Source organism: Phalacrocorax carbo, chromosome 12, assembly GCF_963921805.1.
Source record: "Phalacrocorax carbo chromosome 12, bPhaCar2.1, whole genome shotgun sequence".
Lineage (NCBI taxonomy): Eukaryota > Metazoa > Chordata > Aves > Suliformes > Phalacrocoracidae > Phalacrocorax > Phalacrocorax carbo.
Genome location: NC_087524.1, coordinates 5,917,714 through 5,935,926, shown reverse-complemented (window position 1 = coordinate 5,935,926; position 18,213 = coordinate 5,917,714). Strand labels below are relative to the sequence as shown.

Here is an 18,213-nt window from a genome sequence, read left to right as displayed (position 1 = left end):
AATAAAAAAGTGACCAAATAATTCAGTGCATTTTTCTCTTACAGGAAAAACCATTACCACCACCAGTAACCAGGTAACCCATTGCTATGAATGTTTGTGCGTTATTTAAAACTCATCAGAAGATAATACATTTTCTCATCTAGATACTAATGTTTGATAATTCCTTCTCTAGAAGATATACATATGGTAATTCTCTCTCTTTACATTGTGTACACCATTTCTATGTTAATTTCAATAACCCAAACATAACACACATTAAAAAGAAATACCTCTTAAGGGTACTTTTTAGAATTTTGAAGGGGTAGGGAAAGAGAGTTTGCCTTTGTATTCACTGTCTGATATAATTTTCCTTTCTTAATTCATGTTTTATTATTAGGTTCACTAAGCCACTTCCATCTATGCCAGCTCACAATACGGAGCACTCCCACATGCACAACATGACCAGAGAGTCACCTAAGCTGGATACTTCCAGGTGGGGTCAACAGCAGCTTATAGCAATAGGAAATACTAGCAGAGACAAAATTATCTCCTCTATGTTGTGTAACCTTCAGACAATAAGTAATTGTCAGGGCACACAAATATCTAGGGACGTTGGGACAAGGTAAGAATGAAAGTTCTCATTTCCTTGCAGACTTCTGTATTCAAGCCAGTTTGCCAAATGGGTACCATTTTCCTGAATATCCCTGTAGGGATCCAGTGCAGAGGTAAAACATCTCTGCAAGCCAGTTTAAAGTCCTGTTACCCATCTCTGAACCCTTGCAAATAGGTTGTTTTTGCAGGGGATGGGGCACAGCGTTGCTTGTAAAGACGGACACAGTAAATCCATGATTTATATTCCAAGTCTCTGGAGGGAAAAAGGCAAAGGAAACTTTAAGTATGCAGCTATTCTACTCCTGTGTCCCCAGAAGTGTAGGAAGTGGAAGTCGCTTCATAACCACTGTCTCACGTCTAGGACATCACCCTGCGAAATAGGCCATATGCCCCACGAAGAGCGGGTGGCATCCACAACGTTGCGTGTGTTACAGCATTTGGTGAGGTCCTGCACACAGCTGAAGGGGCTGCGAGGTCCAGGACAGAAGCTCTCCTAGAACAGTTCCCCACTAAGGGCACAGCATCACCACGATCACAGTAGCGGTGCACAGCTGCAATTAAATCCATTTACTGCAGACCTCCTCCTCTCTAGGTCTTGAAATGCATATCTGAGCCAAGCAATTAAATAAGTAAATTCTGCTCATCTTAATTTATTGTGTATATTTTCCAGAAATATTTTGCCTCTTCCCAGAAATCGTCTTCATCCAAAAGCAGTAAGTAATTAATGTGCCACTATAAAAGAATGTGTTAAAACACAGAACAGTCTAAGTTTATATATATGCAGAGATGGACGGATGATTTTTATTATCTGGATTAAATAACACAAAGAGGTAACTGAATGTCAGATTGATCTAATATTGTAATTGTGGCCGTTAATCTTTTATCCAGTGTACCTCTTGGACATCTGTATTGATCCAAGAAAAACTTCAAATGCCTTAAGGGATATATGTCTCAGTCCACAAAAATAATGACTTGTACTAAAAAACCACCAGCTGAACTCCAGGAACTTCACCTTCAGCAGTAATGGGCGGTTTTGCCCAATCTGAAGCACCTTCCCCGAGCCTCATTCCTTTCAGCTGATGAATGACTAATACTTTCTGAAAATGGAATCCTAAAATGTCAGACTGGGTAGTCCGAGTAACCAGTATCACTAGAAAATGCAGCCCATGAAGGAGTAATTACAAGTTTTGGGTTCCTAAGGCTGTGTTTAAGTCATTCCTCTTCTTCCTCTACTCTCGCCCCCAGCTGGTCCCTTCTGCTGTACTGGAACAAAGGTTTTCTGAAGCAAACTATCTGGAAGCTTGTCTAGCTGCAGCAAATGGGCAAAAGCAAATGCATAAAAGGTCCTTTCTCGGCCAGATTAGTTCCATAAATTGTTCTGCACCATAGCTCTACTAACAGTTGTGCCAGCACAAGAGAGGGTGCTCATGAGGAGCAAACTACCAAGAAACGGGGAGACAGTAACTGCATCGCATCTGTGCCAAAAGCTCTGTCCCAGCCCAGTGCTCTGAATTGTCCTTAAGAAATAATCCATCTACCCGTAACTACATAGAGAAATTAGATGCTTAAAACTAGGAATTTGTGGTCATACCATAGCATTAGATGCTACAGTAACATAATGTGGGTGGTATAAGAACATCTTCTTGTCTTACTTGCAAGCCTTAAATTTCCAGATATACTAAGTATTTCTCTATATACAACAGCAGCAGCACTTTAGTTTCCCTTCCACCTCATCACAACGTTCTTCCAGTTTAGATCCGCATCCTATTTGATGCTGAACAGTTCCTGAGTGGTGCCAGGTCCAGGACTTCTCTTTTATGAAATGGTTTGATTTCTCAGCTTTTCTCACCAATGTAAGATTAGAAAAAAAAAATTCCTTCTGAAGAGAGAATGTTGGACAGAAATCCCACTCTCTGATCAGCACTAACAAGAATACTCCCACTTCAGAGCATATTCCAGTGCCATACTGCAGCTGAAACCTCTCCATTAATTCATTCTTGGAGCTTACATCCAAGATGAATATCATCCTTGGTTTGCAGAGAATCAAGAGAGACTATCGCTTTGCTGGGACCACACACAGAGTTAGTTACAGCACCAAGAATGGAGCTCCCAAACAAACACTCATCAGGGTGTATTCACCTCCTGGCTGCTTGCAGTTACCCAGTTTGGCACAAGGTCAGCCTAGGAAAGAATTACAGTGTAGTCCAAATTTTTGGGTCTCTGCTTGTTGTGTAAGTGGCCAGCTCTTACAGTTTTAAAGAAGAACGTGGTAATGAGCATGATGTTTGTTCAGTGCTGTGCTGTGCCTTCCCATCCCCGATTATGCACACTGACAAAGCAAAACAATAACTGAAACATCTGCTAACTTCTCCCATTCAATCCATTCTTAAGACTAACCAGCGCTGATCATGCAGTTCTGTTACCCTTGTTCTTCTCAAAGGCCTGGGCTCGCTGGGAGAAAAATTTCTCCACATCTCACTCCCTCAACTGTTGGATGATGGATTACACCTCTCCAACCAGAGAATGGATGCATTTGTACCCAAGATTAGTGAAAAGTCGTTAATCTGGTAGATGGATATAGACAAATTAATAACTGGTGCCTCTTTGTAAAGGTACTCATATGGAAGTCTGATTCCCTAAAAGACAGAAGTGGGAGCCAAAATGTCTCCAAAAGAAGCTGGGAAAGACAATCTATTCGGCATCCCTCTGTTCATTGGAAAATGTGTTCTTAATATATTCAGGTCTGCTGAAAAATTTCTGCTTTCCAGCTCAGAAGTGAAACATGAACCGAAAGGTCTTGCTGCAAAATTCAGGGCCAATTTTCTCAATGTGACAAGCAATCCCAAAGTTATTAGAATGTTCAAAATTAGATTGATGTTTGCTAAAATTTTTCAAATGGCGTAATAAAAGCTGATGAGAAGTCTCCTGGATGTTATATGCATTTTTTCCAAATATCTCTTTAAACATTATTACAGATTACCAAGACCAGATTGTTTATGCACTTCCCATTTAATAATAATTCCTTTTTTAATTGCTTCTCATCAAATCTAACATATTTTTCCATTACAGGACAATGAAGCAAACAACAATGATGAAAGTAAGTATTTTGTACTGAAAACACGGCAATGTGAGCAGAATGTGTTGTCAATATGTCACTGGTGACCTTCATATAGCATGTAGTGGGGTGCGTCAGTGTAAATTTTATCTGTAACAGTCAGCAATAAGCAAGAAATGGTACTGAACTGTCTTCTAGTATAATCAGAGTGAAGATATGCCATGACAAAAATTAAACCGATGGCTATTTTTTACTGTTATTACAGTAACACTGAAATGGCAGTGGGGAAAATCCTCTGTTCAGGCACAGCTAATATTGCATAGTAAATGTGTCGTTTGCATCTCTAGATCACAGCTTCGGTAACACACAAGAATCCAGATTTCCCGCTGGAGCAGCTCCGTCTCCATTACCAAGGGGCCTGTGAGTAAAAATTAATAAAACCACCTCATCTCTATCAAAGTAGTAAATTACCGGGTGTATGAGGGGCTAACTCCTGTCCTTGGCTATGCCAGTCAGAACTGGGGAGTAAGTTTTATTGCTGTTCATGAAAGACACCCTGGCTAGGTAAAGGCAAGCTATTCCTTCATTATTTCTGGAGGAATACTGCTTGCAGGCGAGTGCCACTGCCCTTCACTGCCAGCCACCAATGGCAGATGCTGACTGGCATGCTTAATTTAATCACAAACCACAGCAGCAGCGTGCGCATGCCTATAAATGCAGAAAGCTGTGTTTTTCATTAAAACTCTTCTGTCCCACCCAAGCTGGCATCCTAGGCATTGGATAGAGCGTATCTTGCATATCGTATATTTCCTGAGTACCCGCGTTACATCCGATACCCTTACTCTTCCCCCACCCTGCAACCACTACATCCATCCAGTAAGGAGATGCATCCCATCTTGGCCAGAAATATCTTGGGAATCTACAGACCTGATGCTTAGTTGCTAAATGAATTCATGTCTCTGCTAAGTAACCATACTCTTTTTTTTACTTTTCCCTCCAATCTACAGAAAGAAAACTTCTAATGCAGTAAATTCACCAGTAAGTTGACTTGTAATTGCATAATCAAACAATAATTTTACAGGTGATTTTTAATTCATTGTAAAACATAATCCTATCATGAGTTTGGGTCAACATAAATTTCTGAAAAGAATAGGGGAAAGAGTTATTAAAAAAGGAATTATTTAGGTGCAGTTTCATGAACTAAGCAGCAGTGAGAAAGCTCAAGTAGAAAAATATTTTTATTAAAGGGATGTTTGGATTCAGTGTTCTAGGATGTAACACAGTGCAAGAACTGAATAAAATGAGAAATAAATGGGAACACAGGCCACTCGGAAGTATTCCTGGAAATGCAGAGGGCTGCATATGGGAGACATGGATTTATTGTAAGAGTGATAGCTCGAGAAGGATGTGGGATTTTACCAGAATTTGTCAGAGGCTTTTCAGTAGGTATGTCATCGTTAGAAAAAATCCCAAAACCTCTTGTGGAAGAAGGTGAGAGAACTGGTTGAAATTTTCAAGGAAACTGATTTGAAAAATGTTTCAAAACTGAAAGTTTCGAAATGGAAAAACAAAAATGAAACTAGAAGGTTGGGCAAGCTATTACTGTGAGCTAAACCGACAGTTAAACTTCCAGTAAAAGGAAATGTGTTCATACACTTGTGAGCACAGCTTGAGAAAGGTGAAAATATTCAAATTTTGATTCACAGTATTTGGGATGGACTCTTCATTTTTGGACTTGAGATAAGAAGGAACATTTTTTTACCCCATAAACTTACTGATGGGAGTTAAAAATAAAAAAAAACACCCATCTCTAGATTTTGCTTTTGTCCATCTATTATACACAGAAACTCGGATTCTTCACAAATCTGCTTTGCAAAATCCCAAGCTTCAAGGTCATACAGCTAGAGGCTCTGCAGAGAATGGCCACGTCCCTACCTCCTAATTCCTCCAGGATGCTGCCAATTCTAAACATAAACTAGTTCATAAAAAGGTAAAAATTTGCTGTACAAATGACATGCCATTTAATATTTGGTTTCCTTCTGTTTTACTGCAGAAACCATGTTTACCTTCCAGAGAGACCTTGACTGCAAATGAAGGTAAATTATCGCCACTACTGTGGAAAAAGTTGACATCTATCAGAATTTAATTTTCTTTTTATTAAAAGCATGAAACAACACTACATTCAATTTATTCTAGGTTTTTGAGGGGGGGTTGGTCTTAGCAGTTTTGAAGTGGATCTGGCCAGCCTTAGTTGGACTGAATATCATGGTTCTCTAAAAGCCGTCACAGTACAACTGTTGAGGTCACTGGCGGGTAACGTACGACATAATGGACCAGCAATGTACCATATAGCCCTCAAAGTGGGGAAGGGAGGCAAAGCGCGAGCGCATCGTTCTGAACTCAGCAAGAACCAACTCACACAGAATCGACTCATGGCAAGAGCCAGTGCCTCGCACAGGCAGAAACCGTGTCTCGCCTCTGTGCGAGGCGGCAGCCCCTCCAGGCAAAAGCTCAGCAGGAGCTGCTAACACCAGGGTAAGATGCAGCCAGCCCGCCGCACCCCTCTGGCTGAGCTTCTGTAGGCAGCCTGCCACAGCATCCTCCACCATGTCACACAGCTCCCCTCTCAGAAGGCAAGTCTCCCCCTGAGATCCTGCAGGTGTTCACAGCACAGCTATTTGCCTAGAAGTTTGGTGGTACGCCACTAGTGAATAAAGCAAGCGGCAGGGTGGTCAGCTGCCATGTAAGGAGAAAACCCCAAATGTTATAATAATAAAAGAAATCCTCCTTCAACTACTGAGACTTTCTTATCTGGGACAATATATTTCTGAAGAAATCTTGACTCTACAATTTGTTTTCCCAAACTACAGAAAAACCTACAGCAGCAGAACGACGACGAGGTTCCAGCCAAGAGCTTCTGCTTCCACCCCTTCCAAGTGGTGCCCAAAAGTAAAATCCCTTTTTATCATCTTGAATATTTCAGTGCACTGGCTCCTACTGCTCGGTCTGAACACAGCTGTGAGAATTTTGAAGGGAAGCACTGTTTTCTGTGTAGCCTTCTGTTGCTTTTTGAAAGTCATGTTTCTTAAAGCCTTACAGCAGCAAATCATAGAATATAGCAAATGTATCCAAATACTATAACCACCATCAAAAAGCATGGGAGGATATAACCGCTAATTAGGTGATGAAGACTTAAACCAGACTGCCATTACTAGTGGGATATGATTTTTTTAAAATACCTGGCCTTTATTTCTCAATGGACAAATGGGTGAGGTGGAACACCACCTACCACTACATGCTTCAAATACACAATTCTAATATTTTCAGAACTAGGTAGATCTCCTCAGACCTTTCTCTAATCTCTTGATATTTATTTCAGGCCTTTGCTCCAAAAGCCCTCAATTCTGCCAAGTAAGTATAATTCAGAATTTAAATTAAAATGTGATTAATTTGTAATTTCTAATTAATCTTTGAATTAAGATTATTTTGAGATGCCATGCATATTCGTTAGTTTGGAATTAACATTTGTCTCTAATGCATACAAAGAGATCAAGTACCCAGGGGCTTAGCACAGCTAGTAGAATTAAGGGAGTATGTCAGGGTTATTGTATAAATCGATGGAAATTGATGCTTCATCCCCATTTGTGACTACTGGAAATTTCTACTCCAGGCAGTTTGGGTCAGTTCCCATCATAATAAAGATTCCATCAGTCTTCCTTGCCACAGAATAGCCCTAAATATGACATTTCTGGGCTGTTCCAGGCTTCTGTTGCCTAGAAGCCAGATAATTATTGCATCCAGCAATTTATTCTTTCTCTACAGGGGGAAAAAAAGGCAGGTATTTTTAAAATGGCAAATGCTAAAGCTCTTCTGTGAGTAATACTTTCAAAGAGGGACTTTGTTTCCATTCACAGCTAAAAACAAAGAAGGTAATATGTATATGAACTCTCTTCGCACATCAGTGTAAATTAGGCCTAACATTTTTCAGGTCTCTTGTTAGCAGACACTCGTGTGACCTTCCTACAAGCCCTTTTCTGCACATATTTCAGTCTGAACATATCTTTCACACTGCAAATGGATGATGAGAATTGCACGTAGAAATCTGCATGTGGTGTAGCTTAAACTTTTATACGCTGTTATTAGTACTTCTCTATTTCCTGGAAATGTTTGCCCTGACGTGTGTTGCAATTACATCTCCTACGCTGTGGAAGGAGAATAATGGTTCATATTCATGCAATAGACTGATGCTCTCGAGTTTGTCTGCTCCTGTTACGCAACTGGTGCGCTTCAACATGGAGCATAAATTCTTACTAACCCCTAAAGTGTAACTATTCTTCAAGGTCCTGTGGTGCTAAATGATGCTCTGATTAGTAAACTTTCTTTAACACACTCTTATTCTGTGCCAGGTCCAATAACAATTTAATCACAGATACAGTTGGTCCCAATCACTAATGTTCCTCCAGCATAACTTGCCATCTTCTTGTCACTATAGAAGCCTAGTGCTAGCCTTCATCTTTTTCATAAAAAGTACTAGTTTCGCATATGGCACAGTATCAAATGCTCCACTGTCCAGCGTAAGTACGGTACCATAGTGCCTCTCCGTAGAACTCTGTTCTGTTATTAAAGAGCCAGAACATTTTATCTGCTTGGGTAAATTTCATACTTTCTCTTGCTAGTTGTACCTTTGCCTCCTAATCTTAATGTTCTTTTCTTCAAATTCTCTCCTAGGGCCTTGTGTTCTGTGAAGTCAGACAAAAAAGCCTGTAGTTGCTCATGTCACTTTTTCCACTTAAAGTATAGCAATTATATTTGGTATTCTTTAACCATATGGTACCACCCTGACTTAAAATTTATTTAAAATAATTGTTACCAGCCCTGTAATTTCAAGTGCCAGTTCTTAAAATTTAGGGGATAAAGATAGTTGAGTTTTGAGTTGATAGTTGAGTTTTGCTTTCAATTTGGTTGTGGAAGTTTCCAGTTCTGTACCAGAACTATTATTGGGTTAGAACTGAGATTATCTTTAAAATCAATAAAATTCTTACTGCAGACAGCCCCATTTCTCCTTCCTTTTTACACAGCTAAGGAATCCCTTACTACTTATTTTTATTTCCTTTTATAAAGTCTAATTCAGGCTGAATTCTGGCAATTCTTAATTCATACAACATACTTCTCAGCTGTAGCTTTTGCAGCTGGTCAGTCAAATTATGAAAGAAAAAACCAAAATTCTTAATATTGGATAGCCTTCTTCAGGTGATCATATTCATTCAGTTGAGAGCTGGAACTGCTCCTTACAATGTTTCCCCTGCACTTGGAATGCAGCTTCCACACCGTTGGATATTTACTTCAAAAGAAATTCTAAACCTACTTCATGCAGGTGTCTTTGAGCTGTCCAGTCAAACTGAATTTTTCCATTCTGAGTCACTGTATGGCCTCCTCTATAACATAATTATTGCTTTCTGAAACCAAAATCTAAATCCGAATTATATTAGTGAAGATTTGATAAAGCAGTCTGCAAAGTATCATGTCCAGGAGTAGGTGAGTGCTAACAATCCTAGTAGCTCTTTTTCCCCCAATAAGTAAACCAAACAGGAGACAAAACCCCCCATAACAACAGTAAGTAACACCAGACTTTCTATAATCATCTTTTCTAGTATAATGATATTGATCTGTACCGAGGTCTGATCACAAGTACCTACAGCAAACACCTATACTGTCTTTTACCAAGATTCTGGTTTACCAGAAAACAATTATCTATACTTATTTCCCATATTTCTATCATGTCATTACTATGCAACACTACTCAACCATTTCCCTTCTGATTTCTTAAACTCTTCAACATCTGTATTTCAGCCCTAATAGCTGTTTTCTGCTATGCTTTTTATTACAATGATAATTAAGCTTCATAATCTTTCCTACTAGTTCTGCTTCTCTATTTAGCTGCCTAGATTTCTTGCACACATACACCAACATTTCAGTTGGACTAAATTAGTGAAAAATGATCTCTGAGCTACACTTGTTTTCCTGACTCCCTCACCTATGAGACTACTACTCACACTGGACCCAAGTGCTTTTTGCATTGTGTTCCTGCATTTTCTTTATCTGTTGCTACATTGATTCACTTAGGTGGTGGTGGGTGTTTTTTTCTTGTATTTTAAGTCTAGCTCTGGCTATTAACCAAGTTGTTAACCAAACTGTTTCTCTCTTTGTAAGCAAGGCTCCTCTTTTGAGCAGGCAGGTGTTCCAGGCACTTACATCAGGCCCATCCATTCGCTGTAAATAGCTTTCCTGAGTGATACCAAAAGGTCAAGTGTTTCCTGATCTTCCAAAGTCCTTGTAGCAAATCAGTTTCTTATAACAACATAACTCCTTATAACAAACGTAACAAGCATAACAAACATACCTTGGAAACTTAGACATGTTGTTCTTTCTCTCTTCTAGAAGTACCAGAAGCTGCAAACCGCTCCCTGGGTACTTCCCCTCACGGCAGCATTTCATCTACGTCAAGTACTGCAGACCAGGTACAACGTTGGCTAAATTCATATTACAGAAATCTTCTTATGCTTTACTTTAAAGTAGTATTTCTGCCCCTAACCCCTTTCTAAATAAAAATCATACTCCTTCTGTGGAGGGCATCCTTGTCCCCTTTTGCAGTGAAGATTTTCTGTAGCACAAATAATCTGAATGGTAGCTTTCACTTAAAAAAAAAAAAAATTATTGGAACATATAGCATAGTAGAGCTTTAACAAACTGTAGAAAAATATATTAATAGCATTATACCAAACCTTGGCCCTCTGCCTGTCACTTTAAACAAAACCCAAAAAAGCTTCTTAGTTTCAGGTCTTCCTGACTCGCCAGTTCTTAATACTTCAACATCATTTGAAACAAGAAAATCTGTGGTGATGTACTTAAGTCTAGTTGTTAAGGAGTTTTTAATTACCTACTTTTTTCCAATTTATAGTTGTACATACTGTGTCCTGAAAAAATATACTGTGCACCCAGCAGATAACAATGAAGCCATCATCTGCAGCTATTAGCATTAGCCTGCACTAATGTGACGTGCACTGTGCTAAGAAACCCCAGAAATTTGTAGGAGGACACAGAGATACTCTGCTGACAGGCCCAACACAATATTGCCCTACTTATTGTGGTTTGGGGTGTCAGCAAAATTTTAAGAACCAAGAGGAAAGTCACCGCTGCCCCTCTTGGAGGATGCTGTGACGCCTCCCCTACGTGTTTTAGTCTCTCCTAAGTCCTTTCTGTTCCTTTAAACAGACCTCTTCTCATTACAGTTAATGCTGTTAGTTTTATGACTCTATTTTTCTGTGTTCCACTGCAATATTAAGCTTTGAATAATCCAAGCAAATGCAAAGTTATTTTCACTTCAGTGCTACTCCCCTTACTGTCATTTTGGATGAAGGGAGACTACAAAATGCAGGAAACCATTCTTACTAGCCTAGTAGTCAAACAAGGTGAAAATGGTTCTGCTCAGTGCAAAGCAAAGGCTCTGTTGTGCAGAGTCAATAACATTAATGTTCTAAAGCTTGACTTGACGAAGATAATACAACAGTGAGGAACACAAAGGACTTGGAAGTTCTGGAAAAAATTCAACAGTATTTCATACTGGATATTTATTATAAAAATCGGTTTCAAATAAACAATCCAGCAGACACTAAATAAACAGCTTGTAGCAATTACAGTTACAGCTTTTATGTAACGGCCATGGGCAAAACCAGAGCTTAGTAAAACATCCATTTGTTTTTAAAAAAAGAGATAAAGAGATATAGATAACTTATTTTCCCACCAATTATGTCCAGTGGTATCATTTGCTGTAGTGTCCTGCACATACAGGTGCTCCCAGATGTGATTCATGCCCATAAGGTTTGTTATTTGGTTGGTTCCCATACAGACTTCAGCAGCAGCTCTCTGCTTCTAGATTACCGTGGTAGGAGAAAGGTCTGGGGGCAGTCGATTCCTTGTTCTGTTGAACAAAGATTGATTTACTGGACTCATTCTCTAAGTGGCTGAGTACCTTGCCTACTTGCAACTCCTCTATTCCTATCTTTTTCCAATTAATAGTGTGACTGGAGAAATACATGGAAGTTTGCAGGGAAAGTTATATGTTATGGTTTGAGCCAATCTAAGCATCTGGAGCAATGCCCCCAGAATGGAGGCTCTGCTCCCTCCTCGCTGTCAACTCCCCTCCCAGCCACAGGCTTCTCTGGTGTTCCTCTGATCCTGCAGTGGGCTGAGCCAACTCATTAAACTGACAGAAAACCAACCTGGCAGTCAAACACTAAACAAAAAAGGTAACAATTTTTTTTGTGAGATTACTAAAGTGAATTATCTCACTGTGGGATCAGATGAGCAACAAAATGAGTGCAAGGGAGAAGCCAAGTCATTCCCATTTTGGCAGCGATATGCCAGCTAAACCAGCTCAGTCATAAACCATTCATCTTTAATCTGTTTTGTACAGAAGTGACAGAGCTTGTGTGAAAAGGAATTTCATCATTAAGCTTGTTACTATGAGGTTGGAGCAAAACTGGTCAAATGACCAGGAAGGTTAATACCCAGAAGTATTCATTAGGAAATACTCCCAGCACTATTTCTATAGCCTCTCTGATGCAAAAGCTAACTCAAGTGAGCAACCTCTGCAGCAAGAGCTCAATTTTTAATTGCTGGTTTTATAACCTGCTAGTTAATCTTCTAGCTATTCAAGTTTGATAATGCATAGGTCTCGTGTTGCTTCTAATCCCGCATCCTGTCCTTCCCTTGGGTGTCATTTCTCTAAAATCCCCCATACCTTTCCCCTAAACTCCGCTCCTGTTCCAAATGTACACTCAATCCTGCATCATCTTACTACCCAGTTTTCTACATCTTCTCTTACTCAGATAATCTCATACCACTCAATCCCAACTGCCATCACCTCCTCATATCTTGTTGTGCTTCCTTTGCTATGAGAGTTTTTATCTTCTAAAACAGAATCCACCTATCTTTAAAGTGCCAATCTTTCTACCTTGTATCTTCAGGTCTGCGGCTATGCCCCCATCCATGAAGTCCTTTGTCCCATGTTTTCCACTGGAAGAACAGGTTAAGTTCATTTACTGTGCAGAACACTGCCAAACACTTAACAGAATGAAGGATGGTCTTGGCAAGGTGCTCACAGAAATGAGGCACCCAAGAGATACGTTATAAAATACAAGCCGCTCTTGTATTCTGTCACAGATGTAATCCCTCTCCGCAGTAAACATGGGTTTATGCCTTTTAGATAAGAATATTTTAGATAAAGCACTGTTTTAAACATAAGGATATGTTCAGACTCAGTCCAACAGAGAACCAGGACTGATTTCATATTTCATGTCTCAGGTGAAAGCACTAAGGGCTGAACTGCTGTATTAGTAGAGGAAAGAAATTAATTATTCCTGTTCTGTAGGATTCCATCCCTTTTCCTTATTTAATAATAACAAAAAGAGCAAAGGATGCACTTATCCAATCTCCATGCTGTCCAGATGGAGGCAATAGTGATCATGGTCACAAAAAGCATAAAGTATATGGAGAAACTTCATTCCCAGAGTTTAGATGCCTACCAAATCTGGACATTTCATTGGCTGTCCCACAGCTGAGCAGCATTTAAACTGTTAATGGTTAATTTGTTCTTCAACATTTCCTGGATATCCTCTTTAAATTCTACTGGAATAGCCTCCTGCTTTAAAAATACCAAACTATCCTCCAGTTGAATCTGACTACTTTCCTCAAGGTATCTTTCTCGCTTCTGACATGCATCAGCCTTCTATCATGCATCTGTTACCACTCTTTTGACACACTAGTTTTTCTTTGTCCTACCTCTGTCCAACAAGTGCCAGTGAGCTCCTGGCAAAGAGTTTTTTAAGTTCTGTGTTCTCTACAGTGTTCTGCATTTAAGTTCTTCACAGCTGTCATTATTTAGTAGTAACTACCCGACAGGCCATATTCTTTATCATCATCATTATTATTTTACAGGTGAAACACTGTTTCTTTCTTTCTAGGATGCTGGTGTCCATAGTAAAGCATGGTATGCTGCTACCTGTGATAGGAAAACAGCAGAAGATGCATTGTACCGATCAAATAAGGTAGGTCACTTTTAAAGAATATCTGTTTTATGAAAGAACTTCAAACTAAAAAATTGAAAGACAACCTGAAATATTCTAAGACCATCAGTCGTATTCTGAACAGGTCAGAATACTGCACGGTGCAAATACTGTCAAACGCAAAATTATTGTGGTGATGCTATTTTAACTATGGTTTCCATCCCAAGACAAAGTTGCATTAGTGTAACTCGAAGACTAGTGCACTGCAGAGAAAGCTATTACAGACTAGAGAACTGAGGAAGATCTGGTAGCTCATGTGCATCCATTAAAATGGAAGGCAAAGTCCCATGAGTTTTAAATGATCTCGACTACTGTCCAGTGGCTCATGTGAAAACAGCTACCATTTGGAAAGGCTGATGCTGCTGTGCATTTTGAAATAGCAACACTATGCATTTAGGTATCTGGAGAATTTGAGCTCTAGTGTCACAGAGGGAGTAGTAACATGCAGAGTCACATCCTCAGCATCAGGTACGTTTCCACTCCTGCCTAACTCCACAAAGCAGGATAAAGGGGCAGAGCACTGGGGTTACAACCAGCACAGGCTACTGAGCACTGCGCTACCGTGTCAGTAGCTGCAGGCACTCATCTTTATCAGAGTGCTTTTTACAGCTCTGGAGAAACAGTATCTCCACTTCTTGCCGCTTTCTTGCCTAGCTACTGCCACTGATAGTAACTTCATTTCCTAATAATCTGTGGACTTCATCAGACTGCTGCCACGGCATGTTTATTCTTTCCTTCTCTGCTTGAGAGAACAGGCAGCAGCAAAGGTGACTCTCTAACAACACCTTTGTAAGCTACTGTTAGACAGCAGGAATACATTCTACTCTTCATCTCCTGCTGTGCAGTTTTTCTAACGGGAGAAAAGGGTTTATTGCTAATAAAAATGAAAATATTAAGCTAAAAACAAAGTTGTTTGAAAAAATAAGCTGAATACACCTACTACTTTTCATTCTTTAGGATGGATCCTTTCTAATAAGAAAGAGTTCTGGACAGGATTCACGGCAACCATACACACTGGTTGTGTTTTACAACAGAAGAGTATACAACATTCCTATACGATTTATTGAATCAACAAGACAATATGCACTGGGCAGAGAAAAAAGTGGTGAAGAGGTAAGATGATGTGGGAGCTTTTTTCCTAACAGTTTTAAGTTGTACACCTTTAATAAGCAAGGATTCAGATACAATGCACTATGACCAAAAGGATTCTTCATGTATCAAGACAAAAGTATACCCTATGTAATGACTCGTATATCAAGCTAGAGAAACCAATGTAACGTCAGCTCCTGCATACTGTGAGTAATTAAAACCACAGATCAAGTTTAAAATATACTCACAGACCGTTTTGAAAAGTTATCGGGATCAGAGCTGCAGCTGCTGGATAAATTCTCCAGCTGTTTATAGTCCTCTATTCAACTTCTACCTAAGACTCTAAGTTTCTTGGAAGATTGTAAAGGAAGAACAGCCGTGCTCGTTTAAAAAAAAAAAGCACACACAAACAAAAACATCTATCAAAAATAAGAATGACAGTATTTTTAATCCTGTTTTCACATAAAGAAAATGTTAAACTCTAGAACTAGAGTGCAACAATCACTGGTTGGCTGTTTATACCACACAGATAATTACTCTGACAGCAAAACAGAAACTTGGAACCCAGATACCAATAAAAACTGTTTTGCTGCACAGAAGAGGCTTTTCAGGGATGTGAAAGTAGGTTTGCCTTAGCCTAATTATCTGCCTCCCAAGCAATGGTTTTGAGGTTACAGAATAAATAATAGCCTGGAGCTCATCTGACTTTCAACAAAGGGTTGAAAGTGACCTCAGGAGAAAAGATAGTCCAAAAATCTGTATTAGACCAAAGACCAAAAGGAAAAGCAACACACCTAGCGGATTCTGGATATTAATTTAGTGACAAACATTAAAATTGCATAACTAAAACAGATCTCACTGATGGCTGGCTGTACCATACTACTCCTGGAGATCCCCTTCCCTCTGAGGTGGCTGAACCACAGATGAAACAGCTTCCAAACTGCCACAGGCTGCAGCCTGGTATATATTAAGGGAAATTGAAAGCGGTGTTAGTTTAATATTCCATGTAACAATGTCTGTGGTTCAGCTTGAGCAGGTGGCAGTCACAAATGGAAAGGAGCATGAGATGAGACAGCTAGCAGCCATGGTATGATCCACTGTCCAAATTAAACTGTTTATAACTAGAATCAGGTCTAAGAGCAGGATCAGTGCTCTTACTAAAAGGCAGAGTATCTCACTTGGTAACAGTCATAGCTCCACTCTCTTCAGTAGTGGGAGAAGCAAATAGAAAAAGATGATGCAGTGATTACTGTCAATACTAGAGCATTAAAGGAAGCCAGCACTAATTCATTTTTGTTTTCTCTATCCAGCGCTTTGACAGTGTTGCTGAAATAGTAGAGAATCATCAGCGCACCTCCCTCGTTCTAATTGACAGCCAAAACAACACAAAAGACTCAACGAAACTGAAACATGTTGTAAGAGTTTCTTAATCAAACTGACTGCTAAAATGAAGACTTTTTTACTCATTTCTTTCAAAATCCCAAAATATGTGGGTCTGGTATTAAAAGAAGAAAATCCGAAATGATGGAAAATACTCACTGAGAGCACCTACTGAGTAGTAAGAGATGCAGTTCATAACGTTCAACCCCAGGTCACTTCTATGAGAAAAGCACTTGTATTTAACACAAGAAGCCAAACACGATGTACTTTCGTCTGATTTCCATCTGTGACAACACAGATCACGTGAAGAACAACTGCATACTGCAGCCTGGTCCTTTGCTATTTAAAGCTAGATTTCCTGTAGGCCATTTTCACTTTAAAAATGAGAATACCCACAGCAAACTACTCTTTCCATTTGTCACATTGACTACAGATTACTGCTTTCAGCAATTTCTTTGTGAAGTGCACAGCCCCAGAAGTTAGAGCAACTTGACCTAATGCACTGCTGTGTACGAGCTGAAACTAGGACTGTACGTCATGTGATTAGGGGCAATAAAGCTGTCTGAATGTTTTAGATTAATGGACACGTGTTGTCCTTTTCCTCAGCTTTACTTTGTTTCATTAATGTTTTCCTTTGTATTTTCAAATGTGCAAATAAAATTTGAACTATTGTGAAGTCAGTAGCGTATAGAAGCATTGCTGGATCACATTTCCTAGCATCCTTCCAGCAAGAAAGCATCAATCACTATCATTGATGTTTTGACGTGTGTATTTGTGTGTGCTCCTCTATAAGTTATTACAAAAACTATCACTTTTTACAGTTTTAGCATATATATTTGGCGTAATAGCTCTCAAGTATTTTGTCTTCAACTTGCCTACTGTTGGTGACCCAACTACATTGCTTCATTCCTAAACCAACGACCCACTCAATTCTTGCAGAATCACCATTTACAGACACGCGCAAAAAAATCCCACTTTTTTTTTCAAGTCTGTTCTATCACAGTGGTTTACTTATTGTATGATTGCAAACAAAGTCATTTCCACAGAAGGTTAAAGTGGTGAAAATTATATTGATGAATGTGTAAATTGCACCCATGAAAAACTTACAGGAACAGTTGTTAATTAGTTCTCATCCATCTTAAAGGTATTTTGACAGTCTTTACACACCTGCTTTGTTCTTTTTGTTCCAGAGTAGGCAGTGTTCTGTAGGATTATCTGCAAGGCATTTAAGGCAAGATTGAGCCAAGACTTGTGAAGTCTCAGCAAGTCACTTAGAGCTATGTTGTAGCTGTATTCTGTAACTACTTCCTTGTGGTTTTGTTCGATTACTTCTACAGTTAACACACCTGCCTTCTAGGAAGAACTGCTTACTAATGATGAATATGTTCAGCACATGGTTACCTACCTTGCTGTGTCTCACTTTCTTCCCTCTGCAACACAGATAATACTTACCCCAGATATGAATCAAATGAGACACTGGCAAGTAAGCAGCAATGTATACAGATTTTCACAAGCCGGCCTATGACAGACTGTTCACAGTATACATAAATGCTATGTTTAGTATATTGTTCAGTTGGTATTAAATAGTATTATACTAATACTATGCTTAGTACTAGTGTAATGTTTAGAACATTAAGATTGCCAAGTCAAGGCCTCAAAATTAACAAAAGTTATGTCTCCACAAGCTTAATCTACTCCTCCTATATCTGTACTCTGATATTACTTAGGTGAAACATCACTTTAGAAGGTTACTATTTCAAGCAATACTCACAATCTAAAACACTCCATGAAAAAGCAGCCATTCAATATTTAGCTTTCTTTGCATTAATGTGGAGTCCTTGCCTTATTCACCCATGTACTGCACAATACTTAAACTGTTCTTAACTCAACTGGTTCTTGCTAACCTTTGTATGTTGCTCCTCAAAAAAGCGGCTAGGTTCATCAAACACTTCTGAGTTAAATGTACAGTATCAC

The 18,213-nt window shown here is 39.3% G+C and overlaps 1 protein-coding gene across 5 annotated transcripts in view; it reads left to right on the top strand.

Annotated features, from left to right (window-relative positions):
* BLNK (B cell linker) overlaps positions 1-16,919 on the top strand; it is a 107,242-nt gene extending 90,323 nt beyond the window's left edge. For all 5 annotated transcript variants that reach the window (XM_064463863.1, XM_064463862.1, XM_064463861.1 and 2 more), the window contains 13 exons: positions 45-73; positions 377-472; positions 1,262-1,304; positions 3,661-3,688; positions 3,994-4,066; positions 4,654-4,684; positions 5,700-5,742; positions 6,517-6,595; positions 7,026-7,057; positions 10,085-10,164; positions 13,669-13,752; positions 14,728-14,883; positions 16,170-16,919. In XM_064463863.1, coding sequence (XP_064319933.1) covers positions 45-73; positions 377-472; positions 1,262-1,304; positions 3,661-3,688; positions 3,994-4,066; positions 4,654-4,684; positions 5,700-5,742; positions 6,517-6,595; positions 7,026-7,057; positions 10,085-10,164; positions 13,669-13,752; positions 14,728-14,883; positions 16,170-16,289 — 894 coding nt within the window. In that variant the 3' untranslated portion in view covers positions 16,290-16,919. The remainder of the gene's footprint in view (positions 1-44; positions 74-376; positions 473-1,261; positions 1,305-3,660; positions 3,689-3,993; positions 4,067-4,653; positions 4,685-5,699; positions 5,743-6,516; positions 6,596-7,025; positions 7,058-10,084; positions 10,165-13,668; positions 13,753-14,727; positions 14,884-16,169) is intronic.
* The last annotated feature ends 1,294 nt before the right edge of the window (positions 16,920-18,213 follow it).